This window comes from Suillus fuscotomentosus, assembly GCF_016647785.1.
Source record: "Suillus fuscotomentosus strain FC203 chromosome Unknown F5891scaffold_83, whole genome shotgun sequence".
NCBI classification, from domain to species: Eukaryota; Fungi; Basidiomycota; class Agaricomycetes; order Boletales; family Suillaceae; genus Suillus; species Suillus fuscotomentosus.
Window position 1 is genome coordinate 1 of NW_024539595.1, and position 19,591 is coordinate 19,591.

The 19,591-nt window shown below is 46.3% G+C and overlaps 7 protein-coding genes across 7 annotated transcripts; 6 read left to right on the forward strand and 1 right to left on the reverse strand.

Annotated features, from left to right (window-relative positions):
* Positions 1-8: 8 nt before the first annotated feature.
* On the forward strand, positions 9-293 carry F5891DRAFT_896113 (uncharacterized protein; the record flags this gene model as incomplete). The annotated part of the gene is made up of 2 exons (XM_041373368.1): positions 9-187; positions 242-293. Coding segments are annotated over 2 exons (231 nt in total), but the record flags the coding sequence as incomplete, so codon positions are not given.
* Positions 294-1,840: 1,547 nt separating this feature from the next.
* On the forward strand, positions 1,841-2,259 carry F5891DRAFT_892525 (uncharacterized protein; the record flags this gene model as incomplete). The annotated part of the gene is made up of 2 exons (XM_041373316.1): positions 1,841-1,888; positions 1,942-2,259. Coding segments are annotated over 2 exons (366 nt in total), but the record flags the coding sequence as incomplete, so codon positions are not given.
* Positions 2,260-3,774: 1,515 nt separating this feature from the next.
* Positions 3,775-6,086, forward strand: F5891DRAFT_1256159 (cytochrome P450; the record flags this gene model as incomplete). The annotated part of the gene is made up of 11 exons (XM_041370011.1): positions 3,775-3,970; positions 4,036-4,360; positions 4,411-4,559; positions 4,615-4,730; positions 4,781-4,903; positions 4,955-5,144; positions 5,200-5,281; positions 5,336-5,461; positions 5,512-5,522; positions 5,591-5,720; positions 5,775-6,086. The coding sequence occupies 11 exons, from the start codon at positions 3,775-3,777 to the stop codon at positions 5,854-5,856; spliced, it is 1,530 nt and encodes a 509-aa protein (XP_041219763.1). The 3' UTR covers positions 5,857-6,086.
* Positions 6,087-7,464: 1,378 nt separating this feature from the next.
* On the forward strand, positions 7,465-9,117 carry F5891DRAFT_1166208 (UbiA prenyltransferase family). Its single transcript, XM_041365421.1, has 6 exons — positions 7,465-7,697; positions 7,758-7,785; positions 7,839-7,989; positions 8,044-8,428; positions 8,498-8,817; positions 8,867-9,117. Exons 3-6 carry the CDS (start codon positions 7,888-7,890, stop codon positions 8,924-8,926), a joined length of 867 nt encoding a protein of 288 aa, XP_041219764.1. The 5' UTR covers positions 7,465-7,697; positions 7,758-7,785; positions 7,839-7,887; the 3' UTR covers positions 8,927-9,117.
* Positions 9,118-11,874: 2,757 nt separating this feature from the next.
* Positions 11,875-12,495, reverse strand: F5891DRAFT_908230 (uncharacterized protein; the record flags this gene model as incomplete). The annotated part of the gene is made up of 3 exons (XM_041373585.1): positions 11,875-12,071; positions 12,095-12,329; positions 12,379-12,495. Coding segments are annotated over 3 exons (549 nt in total), but the record flags the coding sequence as incomplete, so codon positions are not given.
* A 1,802-nt stretch (positions 12,496-14,297) lies between these two features.
* F5891DRAFT_961838 (uncharacterized protein) lies at positions 14,298-15,574 on the forward strand (the record flags this gene model as incomplete). The annotated part of the gene is made up of 4 exons (XM_041375850.1): positions 14,298-14,503; positions 14,550-14,766; positions 14,844-15,120; positions 15,171-15,574. 4 exons carry the CDS (start codon positions 14,298-14,300, stop codon positions 15,572-15,574), a joined length of 1,104 nt encoding a protein of 367 aa, XP_041219766.1.
* Positions 15,575-15,852: 278 nt separating this feature from the next.
* F5891DRAFT_1195457 (uncharacterized protein) lies at positions 15,853-17,422 on the forward strand (the record flags this gene model as incomplete). Its single annotated transcript, XM_041368129.1, has 4 exons — positions 15,853-15,994; positions 16,046-16,248; positions 16,300-16,461; positions 16,511-17,422. The coding sequence occupies 4 exons, from the start codon at positions 15,853-15,855 to the stop codon at positions 17,420-17,422; spliced, it is 1,419 nt and encodes a 472-aa protein (XP_041219767.1).
* Positions 17,423-19,591: the final 2,169 nt, after the last annotated feature.

Consider the following 19,591-nt stretch of genomic DNA (forward strand, 5'->3'; position numbering starts at 1 on the left):
AAAAGATTTTTGTGGAGGAATTGGACTTGGATGCGTTCGGCTTCCTTGATCCGGGGCAAGTGATCCGAGGAGCCCATCTTATTCCTGCGTTTGCCTCGAAACGTGGTACAAGCACGCTTCGCCATGGAAAATCATTGGCACGTCCGATGGGGGAGCTCGACGACTGGGAGGAATACTATGTTGGGATGTAAGTGGGGATATCTTTTTCCCTGGCGCCTTAATTCTCAAACTTTTGCGCAAGATTTGTTGATAGGGATATGTTTGTACGTTACACTCACCTCGGTATTGGACATCCAGCCACACTTTGGAAGATTGCCCAGGACACTCTCGGCTCTTATTCAGTGACAAGGGCCGACACCATCGAGGTCGTCAACGGGGAGGGTGAGGATGATGTCGAGGGTCTTGAAGAATGCGAGGGTGTGCAAGGGGATGATGACATCGGGGGTCTTGAAGAATCCGGTGACGAGCTTAGTGATGGGGAGCTGGATGAGGAAGACAGTGAAGAGTGTAGGGATGACTCGGAGGATGATGACTTCGACGATGATTTTTGTTTCTAGAACTCTCTCCCAAACGCGTACTCCATCGCTTCAATTTCACTCACTCAAGCTTTCAAAGCTTGTTTCTTCTGTACGGTAAGGTCAAATTTGATTATGTGATGATCGATGGCAGAATTATGCTGATGGGGGTTCTAGGTTGGCCCCGCGCGCTTCCTTTTATTCCTTCACACTTTGACAACCTCGATCGCACCTTCCACGTCAAAAACTACAGCGAAGAGACGCCCTCCCTCATCGTCCACGACGACAACATAATCACTCCGCTCATTGTCTGCCACCTTTTCGCGCGCTTCATCTGCTGTCGCTTCGTCGCCCGCTTGGTGTTGACCTCTCTTATTTATCTACTCCCACGCGTCACGCACATCGACCGCCGTTGCTCATCGCTGTCACGTTCATCGCCGACGCCATCTACCCTATCTCTAGTGTCGTTCGCAATCACTCATAGCACATAAACACACCTCTTTGCCAGCTTGTTTTTTCGATTGTAGCCATTTCAGCAATCACTATCTCACGCTACCTCCCACGTACCACATTCATAACATTATACGGCTGTTGGTGTCCAATTTCAATTTCTAGTCTTAACCGTCCCACATACTTGTTTGCAATTACCCCGCGTACCATTCTACACTAATCTGATGTCCATAGCGTCCATCCAAAAGTTCGAAGAGAACTTCATCAATCGTTCGTTGCTCGATTCTCTCGAAGCCCAAGGAAACGCAGAACCCATTCATCCATCTCCGCAACTTGCCGTGTCTCACTCAAACTGTGGTGGCAATACTTCTAGTACTGATGCCACCGGCTCATCTCGCCTGCATCAGCCAGACGGTCTCCCCTCGCAACCTTATTCAAATACAAACGAGATATTTCGTTCTCATCAGCCCTTAAATTTGCAGCACCAACTCTCTCAGCAATTTCAGCAGAGCGCTTTTGGGTCTGTCGCATTCGAGTCACGTAGCGGGTATGATTTCGGAACCAACTCTCCGCTAGGAGGCAGTAAGGTTCGTCAACAATTTTCTTCCTCAAACCCGTTCCCCCAAGCGCGTTTCTCTAAGTGCCAACAACAATCGCAGGTCCACGACGCATATCATCCACTATCGCACAGTAACTCTATTTCTCAGATGCCTTTCCTGAACAACATACGCCTTCAAAGCCGGACGCCGTATGATCTCCACTTACAGTCTAACGGTGGCACTGCAGCAGTGTTAGCAAGCAGTGTGAGGCTCATGGGTAGCGTTGGGCAGATGAATTTAAACGTCGAGTCGCAGAGTGTTGATAGTGGGCGGCCAGAAGAGATTTCGACCATCTTTGTGGTTGGATTTCCTGATGACATGCAGGTATGTGCTGAGCCATTTGTGACGTCCCGCAACTTCTGACAGCTTGTGTGTAGGAACGCGAGTTCCAGAATATGTTTACGTTCTCCTCCGGCTTTGAGGCTGCGATCCTCAAGATCCCAAATAAGGATTATACGGCGTACGGGTCGCCCAGCGGCACGACTTCGACAGCTCCATCTGGCCTCCCTCTCCGTGGTGGCCAGCCACCTCGAAAAGAGATAATAGGTTTCGCCAAGTTCCGTACTCGTCAGGAGGCGCTTGAGGCGAGAGATCTGCTTCAAGGCCGCTGTATCGACATCGAGAAAGGTGCAATTCTGAAGGCCAAAATGGCGAAGAAGAACTTGCACACCAAGCGAGGCGTTCAAGGTATGGGTGCCACGACATCCGGAGGTGGTGTTGCATCCTCCTTCCTCCCTGAGTCATTCCAACTTCGTCACCCCTTCGTTATCTCTAATATACTAGTTTATCACTTGTTGTCTTAGGTACATTCCTGTCCCTGCATTGACTCATAGCTTACATTTCGCGTTCATCGCATATTTCGATTCAGCTACCACCTGTTTTGTGAACTTCAGGTTACCGCCCCAGCACTGTCTCAATATTCTGATCTACACGCGTTGCACACGCGCGTTATGCATATAAGTGACTCAATGGTTCGATGCTGCTGGATCGTCAAAGAAATCTAATTCATTCAAACATGACGCGCGGATTTATCAGTAATAGAGCCGTTTTTCTATTCACTATCTCGATAGAGCACTGATTAAGCCTTCGCTTACCGTTGTGCTGGAGGAATCAACTCTCATCTAGGATGAACGCTTGAGTAGAAAAATAAATAGGAACTTGATGATCGCCACTGGGCCAGTCGCAAATTTCATTTGCCCGAGTTGGTCATAATATAGACGGAACAACTGCCTTCCGTTTCTTTTGGGGAGATTATGCTTCAGTTGCAAACAGTGCTGCGACTCACGGTATATGCACGTGCCTGAAGAAATCTGGTGTAAGTCAAAGCCAGATAATGAGTGAATGATCTCGGATATCATTGTAAGCAACTGTCTTTCTTCTCTTTTGGTCTGACTAGGAAAGAATATAGCTCAATAGCAAACGGTGCTGCGACTCGCGTTATATGCACGCGACTGAAGAAATCCGTTGTAAATAGAAGCCAAACAATAAGTGGATGGTCTCGGATATCATTGCAATCGAAGCAATATTTAAATCTCCCGAGAAAGCCTTGTAAATACAACAAAAAAGAGGGAATATTACATTTCCTAACAAATGGGTCCTAATTAGACTGTCATACCTTGCTGACCGGGATGAACAAAAGTCGTGACCATGCCGGGAGCTCTCATACGAATTTAGGTGAGATGACAAGCGCTAATGGTGTTTTCCGGGATAAAGTCTTGAATGATCTTGTAGTTCAAAACATAACGAAGGGAATTTTATATTGCTCAAGATGTAGGACCTAGCTACGCTATTATAACTTGCCTGCCACGATGGTGCAATATCGCAACAAGGTCGCAAACTCCTCATGGTAAACTAGACTTTCAGACATTCATGGCTATATACCGACAACTCAAATTTCTCCCGCTATACATAGCCATCTTTAGCGAAGCAGGATTATGTCCTCCTATAGTTCCCACGGCTACCATACCAAGGACTCATCGGTTCTCTGATGTTGTAGTCTGTCCTCGATCATATATGAGAGAGCAAGTTGCAGCCTCTCGCTATAGAGGTTTGGCCCCGGGGTTCCTTGCAGTCCATGCCCGGTCCAACCGCCGGTGATGATAAAACAACATGTATAATAAGCAACTCGATTGAGTACGTCATCTTGTTCTTATCTAGCAATCAATTCGATCCCCGTTCTTGAGTTGCTCATCCTTTGCAAGTAGTAGACCATGTTGACAACCACCAACGTTACTTGGCTAGACATACTATGCCTTACCGGTGTTACAGCCGGAGTCTATCTGGTAAAGCAGGTGGTCATCAAGAAGAATCCTGCACCATATCCACCTGGTCCTCCGGGGTGGCCTCTCATTGGCAATATTATAGACATGCCTCGCGTCAAGCCCTGGCTCACGTTTACTGAGTGGGGTCAGAAATATGGCGAGTGCCTTCCTTTTTCCGAAGTCACGCATTTTCAAAAATATTTTCTGCAGGTGATATCACGCATATCAAGATTCTGGGTCGGCACATCATTGTGCTGAACTCTGTCAAGGCTGCAATGGAAACGATGGACAGTAAAAGCATTGTGTACTCTGATCGTCCTGTTCTTCCCATACTTGGCGAACTTGTTGGCTGGAAGAACGCTTTACCTTTCATGGCTTATGGTGACCGTTTTCGCCTGCAGCGCAGGAACTTCCATCAGGTCATTGGAACTCGTGCCGCAGCGGAAGTATACAATATGAGCGAGGAGGTTGAAATTCGCCGGTTTCTGAAGCGCGTGCTTGCAAAACCCGACCAACTGCAGGAGCATATTCGACAGTATGTATTATTTATCCTCGCAGTGATACTATCTTAAATTTTTACTATAGTACTGTTGGCACTGTCATTCTGCGCATCTCTCATGGTTATGAAGTGCAAGAGAACAATGATCCTTTCATTGACCTTGCAAACCGCGTTACGACCTATGCCTCGCAGGCCGCAGCTCCCAGTGCCGTTATGATTGATATCTTGCCATTCTGTGAGCTACATTATTCTAACGTTTGCGCTGGCTTCTGATGATCTGGCAATCTCAGTGACAAAGGTCCCCGCTTGGTTCCCTGGTGCTGGCTTCAAGCGCATGGCACATAAAGGGCGTGACAACCTTGAAGAGATGGTTTCTGCACCCCACAAGTTTGTCAAGGACCAAATGGTGACCAATTTGCAGTTTTGCGATCATGAATTGAAGTTCAAATCTTCCAGGTTGCCGGCATCGCCCCTGTGTCTTTTACCTCGACTCTCTTGGAAGGCAGTGATGTGTCTGCGGAAGAGGAACACGGTGTGAAGTGGTCTGCTTTTTCCCTAATCACCGGTGGTACCGATACGGTTTGTCCTTCCCTATAACATCTTTTGAGAGCACCTAACCTACTTCCTCAGACTATTGCTGCATTATACTCGCTTTTTTTAGCTATGACACTTTTCCCTGATGTGCAGAAGAAAGCTCAGGCTGAAATAGACGCAGTTGTCGGTCCTGACCGTTTCCCCACCTTTGCCGACCGCGACTCCCTCCCCTATACTAATGCCCTTGTCAAAGAAATCCTCCGCTGGCATGTTGTCTCTCCTGCAGGTATCGAGATCTCATTTATGACACCACTATTTGATGACGGGTATCCCGATGACAGCTCTCCCTCACTGTGTGACTAAAGACGATATCCATGACGGGTACTATATTCCAAAAGGCTCCATAATCTTACCTAACATTTGGTTAGTCCTCCCCTTCCAATGATGAACAGAATAAAATGTTCTGAGTTGCGACAGGTTCATGCTCAACGATCCACGGACATATGCTAACCCCTCGCAATTCAATCCTGAACGCTTCTTAGCTAAGGATGGAAAGGAACCCGAGATGGAGCCTCGCATAGCCTGCTTTGGATTCGGTAGACGGTAAGGATATAGCAGGTTTTGAGCGTGGACGCTAAATTCTTGCTCCATAGTATTTGCCCAGGTGTGTCCGACTCGCGTCAATCGACAAACAAATATTTGAGCTGCTAACTTTTCATTGGACATTGACAGCCCTCCATCTCGCCGATGCCTTCATTTGGATATCTACTGCAATGTCACTGGCTGCGTTTGATATTTCAAAGGTCGTCGAGCATGGCGCCGAGATCACACCTGAAGTCGATCCATCCACAGCTTCATCCAGGTATGTCGCATATTTTGTCACGTTCCGCGCTAGTTTGAATATACACACTCCCAGCCACCCTAAACCCTTCAAGTGTTCTATCAAGCCTCGCTCCGCAATTGCCCTTGAGCTCATCGAGCAAGATGCTAACTACTAAGTGCATGATGATGAGACTGGAGACACACGCACTGGAGAAAACATTCATGAGAGGTTGTCCCGCCGTCTCTTATTATATTTCTCTAGGGTGTTTCGTGTCTTAGGCATTGATAATATCTAGTTGTTCTCTTCAAACACTAATCGTGTTTACGACATGTCTTAGCTTGTTTTATGTTCGTTGGGGCGATGCCCTATGGTAGACAAAACGTACAAGTATATACCAAGTATAAAATCCTATGCGTCAATGTCGTGGAGGCGTTTGTAGCACGGAGAGTTCGCTGCCTCACGTCGTTTCAGAGCTCTGGGAGGGTGACGATCGCGCCATTTCTGGATGTCAAGGATTTCGGGAGTACACGAGGCTCATGATGCTTAGGAGAAAGGTTTCCTCATCAGAGTCATAAGATCATACAGAGCGTTTTGCGCGGAGAGTCAGAGCCTACACTTGCCAATGTTCCGAAGTCGGGTAGCTGCTGCTAGCTCTCCTGAAGAATCCGTACCGTCTTAGTGGCATATTGGGCGTGTTACCCTCCGAAGAACTGGCCTATCGCGTACTGTAATTATAACGCCTATTCACACACGCCTTTCTGATGAGCGAAACTCACAAGACAATTAGACAATTTCCCTAGAAAGCTCCATGGCAATGAGGAGCTGGTGCGCCTCAGTCTGATTCTGTCGCCTCAGCGCACTGCATCGTTCAAGAGAATAGCAGGAGCTTATAAATGAATGAGGTTTGGTGGGATTTTTTTCGCAACGATTGTATTCACCTGATATGCGGATGACAAGACAACAAAATCTATTCGTATAGTGGACGACAGGTTACGGTTTGATCTAACATTACAGGCGTACCTGTAAATCCGTGCCACTCTCTCAACACAATTCCCTTGCTTGCAGACTGAGACTCGAGTAGCATGGGCCGACCTTGGCCTGGTAAAAGAGTGATGGTGGGCTTTCACATCAGTCGGCAAGTCGAACTGTAACCTATCGTCCACCACGTGTCCGAGCCTACTCCACTGGGAGATATTGGTAAGATTGGCCCTGTCAGCTACTTAGTTGTATACCATACCTTGTAGAGACAAAGTTCATGTCTGCCGTCAAAAAGCCTCATGGACGACATAGTTCACGTGGATACAGCAAAAATCCCGCAGGGATATGGGGAATTCATGTAGTATATCTGTGCAATATCTACCAATGAAGTCGGAGCTACGCTCCAATTGGGAGCCTTGTGCCCGAGATTGACTACATTGGGATGTCACAGGATCTAAGAATGAAGACTATCAGCTCAAAGGGGGGCAAACAGAATACATGCAGTGTGATTGCCCCAACAAGGCTTGATGCATGCTGTACGATTGATAAAACTTCATGCAGCGTGTTTGAGGATGTGTGGCGGTGTTACTATCAATTGACCACTAGTGACAGGAGAACCCCAAATAGCCTGTCATTCGACCGAGAACATTCTTCGCCGAGCGATGTCGTTGTCTTCGAGCCCAGAGTCGCTCAATAGTCAACGCCACAGCATGCAAGTTGCAAATTTTACGCCAACCAAATATATACAAATTTACCAATTGAGTTGTGTCCAAACGGAGTGAACGTTTACAAAACACTGTAATTCTGTATTCTGTGCACAAGCCCCTGGATTGTAATTTCACTTTTTGGCGGAAAAACATCCTTTGCGGTTCTTATGAAGAACTACTCTGCACCGAATTTTGAAAATGGAGATGAACTCTGGCCATCAACTTTATACTAGCTAGTACCTTACTACTTGGCAAGTTGGGACCCGGCGGTGTGGCACTGTGGTAGTATTCTACTCGTAACACGCTTGGATACTTACGTGAACTGCACAAGGTCGGGAATGCTTTTTTATCTCCCGGAAGCAAGCCTGAGGGTGACCTATTCGGCTTGTAGGATCACTGCCACTGCCATTCGCATTTCGGTGAGTTTTCATGCTAGTTATTTGGTAACTTCAAGTCTTTAGCAGCACGTCAGGCTATATAAGTGCTGACTGCCGGCTCAAAAATGAGCAAACAATCAGACCATGCTGTCTCAAGCCCTAGAGAGCGGTCGTCGTATCAGCCGGCACATCATGACATTATTCTTGTTCACAAAGTCCGATGTGTTGACAGTTCTTATCCCAATCGTGCGTGCTCCTACATGTGGCTTGTATATTCCTTGACATCAATTTTTGCATCAGACTCTGTCTACCTTCGCAGCTGCTCCCCATCCCGATGTGACTCGCGTGCCGGACATCATTATATGGATATGGCTACACCTCCTGAAACATGACATATATAACCAGATGCAGGATCCAGAGGAGGACCGGAAAAACAAGCCCTATCGCCCTCTTCCTGCCGGTCTTATCACTGCCCAAAATGCGGCAGATGTGCGCTGGCTGCTACTGCCAGTCTGCCTGATATTTTCTGCCATGTATGGCATCAAGGCTCTTGCTTGTAGCGCTTTTCTAGAAGCCCTCAGCATCTGGTACAACGAGTTTGGTGGCGATGAAACTGGTCTCTTGAAGAATTTATTGACGACTATCGCATATGCAACTCTTGAACTGGGCGCAACGGCCGTGATTGGTACGTGGGCCGTGCTAGAGGACATAAACAAGCTTTTTCGCTGACTGGCATTTATATTTTAATAACCAGGGTCTAGCATTGATAGCATTTGGGTACATGCAGTCGCCTTCAGCTCTGTAGTGTTTGCAACGACGATTCACGCACAAGATTTCAAAGATGAGGAGGGAGATCGATTGGCAGGAAGACGCACTCTCGTCACTTTGTTCCCTGACTTTGCACGCACATCCATGATGATTGGCATCCCCCTTTGGTCACTCTGCCTTAGCAGGCTTTGGAAGGTAGATCTCGTCTCTTCTATCGCATTCATAGCGTACGGAACGATTATTGGGGCGAGATTCATGGTTTATAGGACTGCAGGTGCCCATAAACAATCGTGCAAACTATACAGCGTCAGTGATCTCAAATCCGAAAATTCTACTTACTGACTCATTCCTGTAGCTATGGTATACCCTCGTGCACTTACTCCCTGGCTATTGGCGATTTTTCAACAGCACTTGAAATGGGAAGCTTAGTGCAATGTATCATATTACGAAGGAATGCTTGTAATTGTAGGTTGTATTTTTTTTTACCGCATCTCGCAGTTTTGGGGTAAAAGGCACTTCTCTAGACAAGAGATTCTGTTTATTACCACCTCACGTTTTTTCTATCTACTTCCTGTCCACCTATGAAACCCATGCCTTGCCAAGTGTGCCATTTGGTCTGCTTAATGTAACATTTTTTGAGACTCGATCATAATGTAGCAACCACACAAAGTCTGGCGCTGCCTCGAAACCTCACGGGCACCCCTCAAGCCAGAGCGTGACCTCTGGAGGATCTCCCACCACTTGCTGCATTCGCCCATTCACCAGGAAGATGTGAGATCGTTCATTTAGCCTTGTTCTACTTAGTAAACGACATAACATGGAAGGTGATTCAAGAAAAATGCAAGTGAATTTGAATATAGCAAACACTGAACATTATGGAGACATACGAAATACTTATTCCCAAACATATTAGAAAGACACGTCTCTATGTTCTAAGCTCGTCCAACTTCGACTCCAAAGGATCTCAAGACGAATATGTCGAAGTCATCATTGCTGTTCGGGTTGCCGTTCACCAGTGCGAGAATGTTCAAATCTGTAGGGGACTAATCATTATTTTGGCTGGAAAGCGAGCTCGGAGGTGCGGCAGAGAATCATGATCGCGGTGGTACTGGTGCAGGCTCGTATTTTAGGATATCTGGTGATGATGCATCAATGATACCGATAAGATACGAGCAGTACAATTCTAAGTTCCCCATACCTGAGAAGATGCAGTTGAGGCCGGAGACATTGATGCTGAATAACTCAGTAACAACATGTCGGAGAAATAATGTAGGATGGATTTGGCGGAGGGAAGGCAGGCTTTGGTGGAGAACGACGATGATAGCCGTACGAGCGGGTGGGCGCCAAAAACATACCTTCAATCACTGGAGAAGGACGAGGGCAGCGAAGGTGACGGACGAGTGGGGTTTGGTCGGTGGAGGGCACACCTGCCGCATGCCACACTAATGAAACTTAACTTAGGAGCTAAATGAGCATGACGAGTATTCTGGACAAGCAAAGAGATGGGTAATGAGCGACCTGAGCTGTAGGTTGAGTTGATTGAGGTTTATGTGGCGCCTTTCGTGTAGACGGATCATCGTTGGCGAGCGCCAGGCTTGAAGTTGTCTCGTTCGTGGTCAAGAGGTTTTTGCCGTCCTACTACTCGGGTAAGTCAGAGGCAAATTTGGCATTGCAGGTTTTCGAAGTCCTATCATTACGTTCTTACGTTACACTAGGCACGTACCTGCAATGTTTTCAGGAACTTTTTGAGCCGAGCACTTCAAGGCACTTCATCACTCACATTTTCACATCGGGGTGAACGATATTTAAAAGAGGTTTATATGTTGTACAAAATGTGAAGACAATATTTAATATTTAAACTGACATAAAGATGGGTGCACGACTTCAAATTTTGGTGGTGTTTTGTGTGTCATCCAAAATATCAAATATTCACAACCATATTCCCACAGACAATATGTCAACAAATATAATAAATATAATCAGATTTTCCATGTCTGCTTCAATTTAAAGTTTGATTCTTACATAAAACTTTGGAGAAAACTTGAAGTTTTGCCAAAGCTTGACATTTAAATCGAGTTTTAATGTCATGTCATCTGTAAAACTTCAAGTTTTCTCCAAAGTTTTACATGGAAATTGAACTTTAAGTTGAAGCAGACATGAAAAATCTGACTATATTTCTTATGTTTGTTGACATATTGTCTGTGGGAATATGGTTGTGAATATTTGATATTTTGGATTACACACAAAACACCACCAAAATTTGAAGTCGTGCACCCATCTTTATGTTAGTTTAAATATTAAATATTGTCTTCACATTTTGTACAACATATAAACCTCTTTTAAATATCGTTCACCCCGATGTGTTTTGAAATGCGAAGTTATCTCCAAATTATTTCGCTTCGGCTACATAGCCAGAAACGATTTGCGTGCGGCATACAGGTGGCAATGGAACGATCTACATAGAAATTTGTAGAAAGCTGTGCAATTGCAAGGGAGGAAATAATGTTTCGGTTTGTTATTCGACATGAATGTTCGGACCGGACAAAACCGAAGCGACTCCTACACCTACACCACCAACTGCCGCTTTGGGCGTAACCGATATAGTGAGAAAACTATGCCGTATTCCTGAGAACTACACCACCAACTGCCGCTTTGGGCGTAACCGATATAGTGAGAAAACTATGCTGTATTCCTGAGAACTAGCCATATTGTAACTCTGGTGGGGCTTTGTTTGACAAATAAAAAATTTATTGAATAAAGGGTAGGAATCCGGGATATGCCAGGGAATTTTTCCTGATCTCCTACAGAGATGGTAATAGGCTGTGTATGGATAAATAATATCCTGTACAAATGCTGCGTGGCGAATGTATGAGGAAGATCGACATGAGTCATGTGGTCTAGACCAGGCATGAGATATTACCTAGACACCTGCCAGATATCCTACAGATATCTGAGCACTACCTGCTTGAGCTCTTCTTGCATACACCGATACCCAGAGCCCCTGCAATGGCATTGCGAACATGTTCAACAATGCAACAGTATTTCCAATGCAGCAGCTGTTCAAGTCCTCCATCCTTGCAGTCATTCAACGAGGAAGAAACTTTAAATTCGGATAGAACACAACAATGGGTTAAATTGCAAAGTGAGGTATGTACTACTTGTACATAAATATCCAAGTCCTGCTCGAACCAACAATGATTTTTAACTGTAATGGAATGAATCTGTAGCAATGAGAGTGTAAGGATAAAAGAGGGCCGCATCCCTGCAAAATGTGTCCCAGATCTTACTCAAGTCCTCGGTATCTCTCTCAGTATATCCCGTCTCCTCCATGATATCCTGACAGAGCCTAATGTTACTACCTGAATCCTGTAGCCACTGTTCTATGAATGTGCCTTCCAATGGAATGCGGGGATCCCACATGGGCCAGGTACCTCTTGGGAAGGATGGGAATGCAGTGACAAACGTCAACCAAAATGTGTCGCGTCCCCATGACCACTCCGGCAATTCCGTATCGAGTTCTATAAGCCACTTTTCGATCCGTTGAGATAGCTCCGCCCAGTCTTTTCACTTAGTGTAGTCGAACTCTGATGGAAGTGGGAGGAATGGAATGGGGACGTCATCGGCAGGAAGGATAGAATTTTCGGATGGTTCAAAGCCCTTCTACAGAATGTAAGCTTTATACGGCCAGGAGAATGAACACTCACATCATTTACTGGACTTCCAGGAGGGGTGCACCATGGGTCCACGGACATAGCGTGTATGATGGGCATGGTGAAGCATCCGAATTCTTCAGCAATTGAAACGGATATCTCGACAGGCTACGGCCAACAAATGTAAGTAATTTCCAATAGAGTCCTATGTACTCACTATGCTGCGCTCTGAAAGATGCCTTGGAAGTTTACCAGAAAATTCAATCGTAAGGAGCATTGTTTGGAGTTTAGCGTTCTCTGTGTTCTCAGATAGGACACCAGGATAGACCGTAGAGTAGTTGGTGAGTGCGCCAGGCATGTTGAAATTGTTTAGAGCTTGACGAGAAATGTTAATATTATTAAGGACGTGAGATTTTGGACTTTGCATGAATTCACCATCGCATGCCACGTGACTTCCCACATCTCAATTTCGATTCGTCGGTCACCGGTCAGACTCAACTCATCCATGGAGCACAATCTCATTGACGGCACAAGTGAGTTCAGTATTGTGTCACTTGTAATTATCTACTGAACTTGCTACTAACTGACAGTTCTACGATTCTGTGATGACACGCATAAGCGCATCCTCTGCACGGTATGCCCAAGGCTATTATCTGGGGCCTATCGTACCATGGAGCTCCATTTCGTCAAGAAGCACACGCGGTCAGAAAGGCATGAGCGCCACATTGAAAAAATGAGTGATTGGACCACGCCTTCAACTCCCATTTTCAAGGCTGAGCAGGTCAGGAAGAGTCTTCAAGAACGCAATCTCGCCACCAGGAGGCACGAGGTGTATAAATCTGTTATACCTCGTTTTATGGATGCCGAGGACTTTTCTATGGAGATGGACGACACGATGGACTTGGAGATTCCTTTGTCCGAGTTCTTAAATGACATCACTGCAAGTTGGACGGTTGAGTTTAGTGAGGGCGTTACCAACTTATTTGCCGAACTTCAAGACACGCTTGCCTCTGGACAGATCCCTTTTTTGACACCACTTACCCCCATCAACGAGGAGTACGAGTTAGATGATTATAGTGCACCTGACTTTGGGATAGAGATTCCAGGTACGCAAATCACTTCCTTCACATCGTTTCTGTACCTAAATACATTCACATTCACATTTACAGACAATGACCCTCCAGCAGCGAGGGCTGCTTTCAATACCATCACTCCTGACAGTCCAACATATCCCTGGCCATCAAAAGCAGTGAGTACTTGTTACCTCAGTTGCATGATTAAATACTTATATAGCCCTTTCAAGGATTTTGTAACAGCCCTTCTGTTCAGCTCCCCACGCCTACCCTTTTCTGATGCCCAGAAGAAGGCAGTACTTAACTGGGCGAAAGAGCTTGGTGCGTGAGATGTGCCCTCGCTCTATGCAACCAAGAAGTGTCAGACACTCGTCGAGGATCTTGTTGGGCAGCCAACGGAAAAGGTTACCGCTCGGTCTGGTAACATTTTCTATATCAATAATATTGCCAAAGCGATTGCACATGTTTGTTCAATTTTGTTTTGTTGAAGTTGCACTAATGTCATATTTTAGGACTACAGAAACCCACTCACTCGCTTTGCAATGCAGGACTACCCTGAGGACGGCGGGAAAGGAATGTTGCAGGTCTTCAATGGCAACAAGATGTTACTCGATCTCCCGTCTCCTCCAGCAGCTCGGGTGGACGGGAAAGTTTTTTCGTTGATGAGCTATTGCAGGATTCTTCAGGAGACTATTTCATTCTAGGGCGTTTTTTTCTTGGTTCATCCACTGACGATGGCACTGAATTTCACGAAAACTCTATATGCACTTGGTCGGGCTGTTCAATGAACTGATGTACATGGCCTTCGGTTTATACATGCTAACTTTAACCATTCAATAGGCAGGATTCATTGTTAATGACGAACAGGAAATCATCCCGACATCAATGTTTGTGCGCTCATACAAAGACATTGCATCAACGGATGAGCTCAATTGTGGTCTCACAGGTACGTTGAACTTTCATTGCTTCATCAATGACCGTAAGACTGATGTATCTATCAGCCTCTTCTGACCGGTATGCGTCACTTGCACCTCACCCATTGTGCGAAAAGGCAAAAGGCCGAATGGTCTATGCGGTCCCACTCATAATTTTTATGGACGACGTCTCGGGCAACATCTCAAAACAGTGGAATAAGCACCATGCGATCTACATGTCAAATGCAAACCTACCACAGGAAATGCTCGAGAAGGAATTTTTTGTGCGCTTCGTCACATCCTCTCCCCATGCCGCGCCAATGGAGCTGATGCGAGCAATGAAAGACTCACTATGGTACGTAGTCCTTTGAATATGGTGTATTCTTTCTGAGTGTTTGTAGTGATGCAGCGAACTCTGGTATTGTTGCCTGGGATTGCAAGGATCAAGAGGAGGTAATGCTAATACCATATGGGTTATTTGTTGCTGGAGATAATCCAATGCAGGCCGAAGAATGCAGCCATGTGGGCCTTAACTGTAATTACTTCTGTCGAACGTGCAATGTCTGTGGCACAAAGGAATACAAGGCATCTCACAAAGGCTACAATAGTATCTTTATGGTGCGAGCGCATCATACTATCTTTAAACTAAACTGATCTTATGTCTGCAGCCAGGAAACTTATGAACACCTGAAAAGACGACTGAAGATATTCGACATCAATTCGAGGCTGCTTTGAAACCGGATGCTACGACCAAAGTACAGAATGCTATGTCCTCGACTGGCATTCACGATAGTGCTTCGACGTCCATTCTGGAATCATTGATTGAACTTGGCAAGAAACTTCGTAAACGCGAGCCAGGCTCACAAGCAAGGTCTGAAAGTGATGTTACAGCAGCACTCGAAAAAGAGTTCGAGGAACAGTTACGAGGCGCGACATTAGACGATGCTATCAATCCATTGCTTGGCATGAATGGTACGTTTGATTGGTGTGTTTGATATCATGCTCACAGTATTGTATGGTAGGAATCAGTATGCACTTGGACACGCCAACTGAGATCCTTCACACGATATTGTTGGGCGTCGTCAAATACTTCTGGGGTCAGACTGTGTTTCTCCTTGAGAAAGCAAAGCTTCTGCACATCTTTCAGAGCCGACTCAATTCTGTCGATAGGGATGGAATGAACGCGCCTTCCCTAAATGCCGACTATATATGTCACTACAAAGGAAGTCTTATTGGGAAACACTTCAAGAGCTTGGCTCAAGTAATGCCCTTCCTGATCCATGATCTCATTCCTCGGATGGTTCTCAATGGATGGTCCGTAATCGGAGAGCTTGTTGCACTCGTGTGGCACACGACGATACCAGACACTGAAGTGTATCTTGTTAGTTTAGTTCGCACTGAGTCCTTCAAAGGCGTCATTGACTGATTTTCTTTGGATAGGCGAAGTTATCACGAACAATTGAAGATTTTCTCAATGTGACAGCACAATGCGCTCCAAGTATCCTCATCAGCAAGCCAAAATTCCATTTTTTAGTTCATCTTCCAGCATATATTCGTCGTTTCGGACCTGCAATCGTATTCTCTACTGAAAGATATGAATCTTTCAATCATATTTTTCGGTTATCGTGCATACACAGCAATCGACGTGCGCCGAGCAGAGATACATGTCGACAATTTGCTTACCAGGACATCGTCAGACACATCATGACTGGAGGTTACTGGTATGATCCAACTATCAAGAAATGGATTCGCGGAGGGGAGCAAATTATATCTTATCTTGGCAAGCACCTAGAACAAGCCCACCTTCTCGGCATATCAAGTATCATTCATGAACCCCTACTGCCTGGTAAGTTCGGTCGTATGTCCTACTCACATCTTGTCACTAAAGTACACATAGGCTCTGGAAAGACTGAAACCGTCATGAGTGCAACCGGAAAAGCACAAAGAGCAGAGGTAGTCAAATGGAGGGATACTCGCTGTGCAAAGATCCTCGGCACTACTCAGTTGGACACTTCTTACTATCGTGGCAAATCGCTCGTGACGAGCATGGGAGAACAAGTTGGTCTGAATGGTCATGTCATTTTTCAAAGATCAGGAAAGGTGATTGATTGTTGGCCTAGTCATGCTTGAACATTAACAATACTTGACCAGATGTCTATTGGACGTATTTGCGAAATTCTCGTATCACCCAACACTGGTACAACTGTAGAACGAGTTGCATTGCAGCACTTTTCATTCGGACCTGCATTACATCCTTCACTCTTCTTACCGTGTTTGGAACTTATGTCTGATGAAATAGTTTTGACGGCAGCAGTATGTAGTATGTTCTGTAACGGACTTGTTTACAAGTCCCACCTCACAGGATATTGTCTGCACCGTCAATGTTCAGCACAACTGCATCGATTCGAAGTGCGCAAACATGTGTCAGCAACGCATGTGTCAAGAATGGATTGTAACTGTCCGAATGAAAGCTGTCGTCGAGCATCAGCCAACTCCACACTATTTTCTGAACACCTATTCGATTCATAACTGCAATCTCATCCAAATGGCCATCCCTGAAACGCTTCGCGAAACACCGCTGAGAGTCACTAATCCAGCTGAGGTTCGGACACTAGCAGTGCAACAGATGAGAGACAAGAAATCAGCGAAGAAAGTTGGTGAGGTTCCTCCAAGTCAAGAAGCTAACGCTGTGGAGGAAGGTGTTCAAAGTATGACAAAACCAGCTCCAGCCTTTGATCGGGCTCCCACAAAGTCGAGCGCGGCCACCAAGTCCAGAGCAAAGGCAAGCAGTATGCGAGGGAAAAGGAAGGCAGCCTCGTCAATCGTTGAGCAGGCTGTTGATGGGCCCTCGAGACAGCAGCCGTCTTTTTCCATTCAGCAGAATCTGATGGTCCCATCCCACCAATTTGTGCCATCGCAAGTCTTGTATCACCCTCTGCCACTACAGATGGGCCCTCCGCAGACTTCGTACCATCCTCCTTTGTTGCCATTGCTCTCATATCCTAATGCAGGTCCTCCGAGACTACAAGACATGCACCTGCCCCCTGCTCATTCCACCCATGCAGTGCCATTCCCTGGCTCACAACCCCCTCCGACAACACACCACCCCCACCCTACCTCCAGCGTCCACTTCATGCAAGTCACGCCACAAGGTTATCACCAATCACACTATTTACACCAGCCAACGCCTGCACAAGCTGGACCACAGGCAGGCACAATGCAACACGCTGTCAGCTATTGTATGTCACCCCAGCATACTTATCCTCAACCGTAGGAGGACCGAGGTCTTCAACCGGCAGTGGCAAGGATATGAAGAATCCTTGAAGGAGGACCAATGTCTTCAACCGGCAGCGGCAAGGACATGAAGAATCCTCAAAGGAGGACCGAGGTCTTCAACCGGCAGCGGCAAGGACATAAGGAATCCTCGAAGGAGGACCAAGGTCTTCAACCGGCAGCGGCAAGGATATGAAGAATCCTCGAAGGAGGACCGAGGTCTTCAACCGGCAGCGGCAAGGATATGAAGAACCCTCAAAGGAGGACCAAGGTCTTCAACTGGCAGTGGCAAGGATATGAAGAACCCTCGAAGGAGGACCAAGGTCTTCAACTGGCAGCGGCAAGGATATGAAGAATCCTCGAAGGAGGAGGTCTTCCACCAGCAGTGGGAAGGATATGAAGAATCCTCGAAGGAGGATCAAGGTCTTCAACCGGCAGTGGGAAGGATATGAAAAATCCTCGAAGGAGGATCGAAGTCTTTGACCGGTGTTGTTGTCTCACCACTCACACATCACATTGTACCATTGTGCGCACATATGTTATACCACTTACTCGCACACTGTTATTCCAGTTTTCTGATATAGTTTAGTTTCATTACCCCCTGCTTTCATTGCTCAATTATAAAAATTTTGTGCATCCGAACAACTCCCTGTGTTCCTCCACTTCAAGTTGACCCACAAACGGAAAGTGCCGCAAGTGGTAGCACCCACTCGTTCTTCCACAACGTTTGCGCTGGTCTTCAAGGATGTTGCTTCAACGGTTCCCTGTGCGCTCTGGAAATGCTAATAAGACAGGAAGCCCGCAGCCCAGAAGGCCGGGTTCAACGGGTCTGTTGACACCAGCTGCCACTGGGGGGGCTCGAAGCAGGAGTCTGTCAACATCTATTCAACAACCTCGCAGCCGCAGTAGATCTAGGGCTCCTTTGACTGGGACTGGAAACGCTATCCAGCGAGCACGTTCCCCGCTAGGAACAATCCCGTCAACTCAACCAGGGAGCAACAATTCAGCCTCTTACACCGCTGTTGACAGGCCCAGTGGTAGTATCATATTGCAGACTCCATCCGAAGGATCTCTCGACGAGCCTATCATGGCTGGTGTGCGCCGCCGGAGAGCAGACTCCGATGATGGCTATGATGTGACTCAGTCCCTGTCACCTTCTCAGACGAAAAACTCAAACTGTACGCGGACCATGTTGCTGAGAAGACCGGTTGCCCCTGGGAGGTTCTACACGAATTCATTGATGTCAGTATTGTTCAATCGTGATTGCTTGCTTTGGTTGATGTGCCTTAGACCGGAAGCATCTTCCACATGCTGATTGACCTGAAGGCCAACTCATTCAAGAGGATCGATGATCTGGAAAAGGCCGCTCTTGTCGATCTGAAGGAACTTATAGATTCCAAGGACTTCAAGGTGATTGTTGACTCACTCAGAGTGCACCAAGCTGACTAGATGAGTACAGTCTGCACTTCAAAGTCGCTTGACGGCCTGTCTCCTGTCACCCAACCTTACCGCATATGTGGATGATACTCACACAAATATTATGGTATCTTGTCCACCTACTCTCATAGCTACATGAGAATTGACTCTGCAACAGGAATTCATCAAGAACCATCGAGAGGTATTCAAAATCCCAGCTGGGTTAATCGACGACGTGGAGCTTTTGGCACAGCTTTCGAAAATTGTCAGTGAATTGCTCTCTTCCATTCGCGGTGTAGAGAATCATGCCTCTCATGGCATGATATGACAGTTTCCACTAAGGGAGTATACAGCACCAACTCGCAGCACCACTCTGTGTACTGTCCACAGCAATTCCTATATGAGGCGCAGCTTTCCCGCGCTTGCGCACCCTATAGCGCCAGCCATCCAGATGCATCCATCCACTGTCCACCAAGCTCCCTAGTGCGTATATTTCCATTTCCTTTATTAGCATAGTGTTCCACCTTTATTTTTATCATGGACTCTCACCCATATATATCCTTACATACCTACTCAGTAGCGCTTCGGCTCCGCATGACCGCGCTTAGGCATGCTATATAAGCGCCAGCAGTACTTACTTTTCACCTTACCTTACTTTACCTCCCATTTACCTATCACTACTTACTTACTACTTAGCAGAACATAGTAGATCTCTATTCCTTTACATCTCGCACTCACATCTCTTATCTTGCAT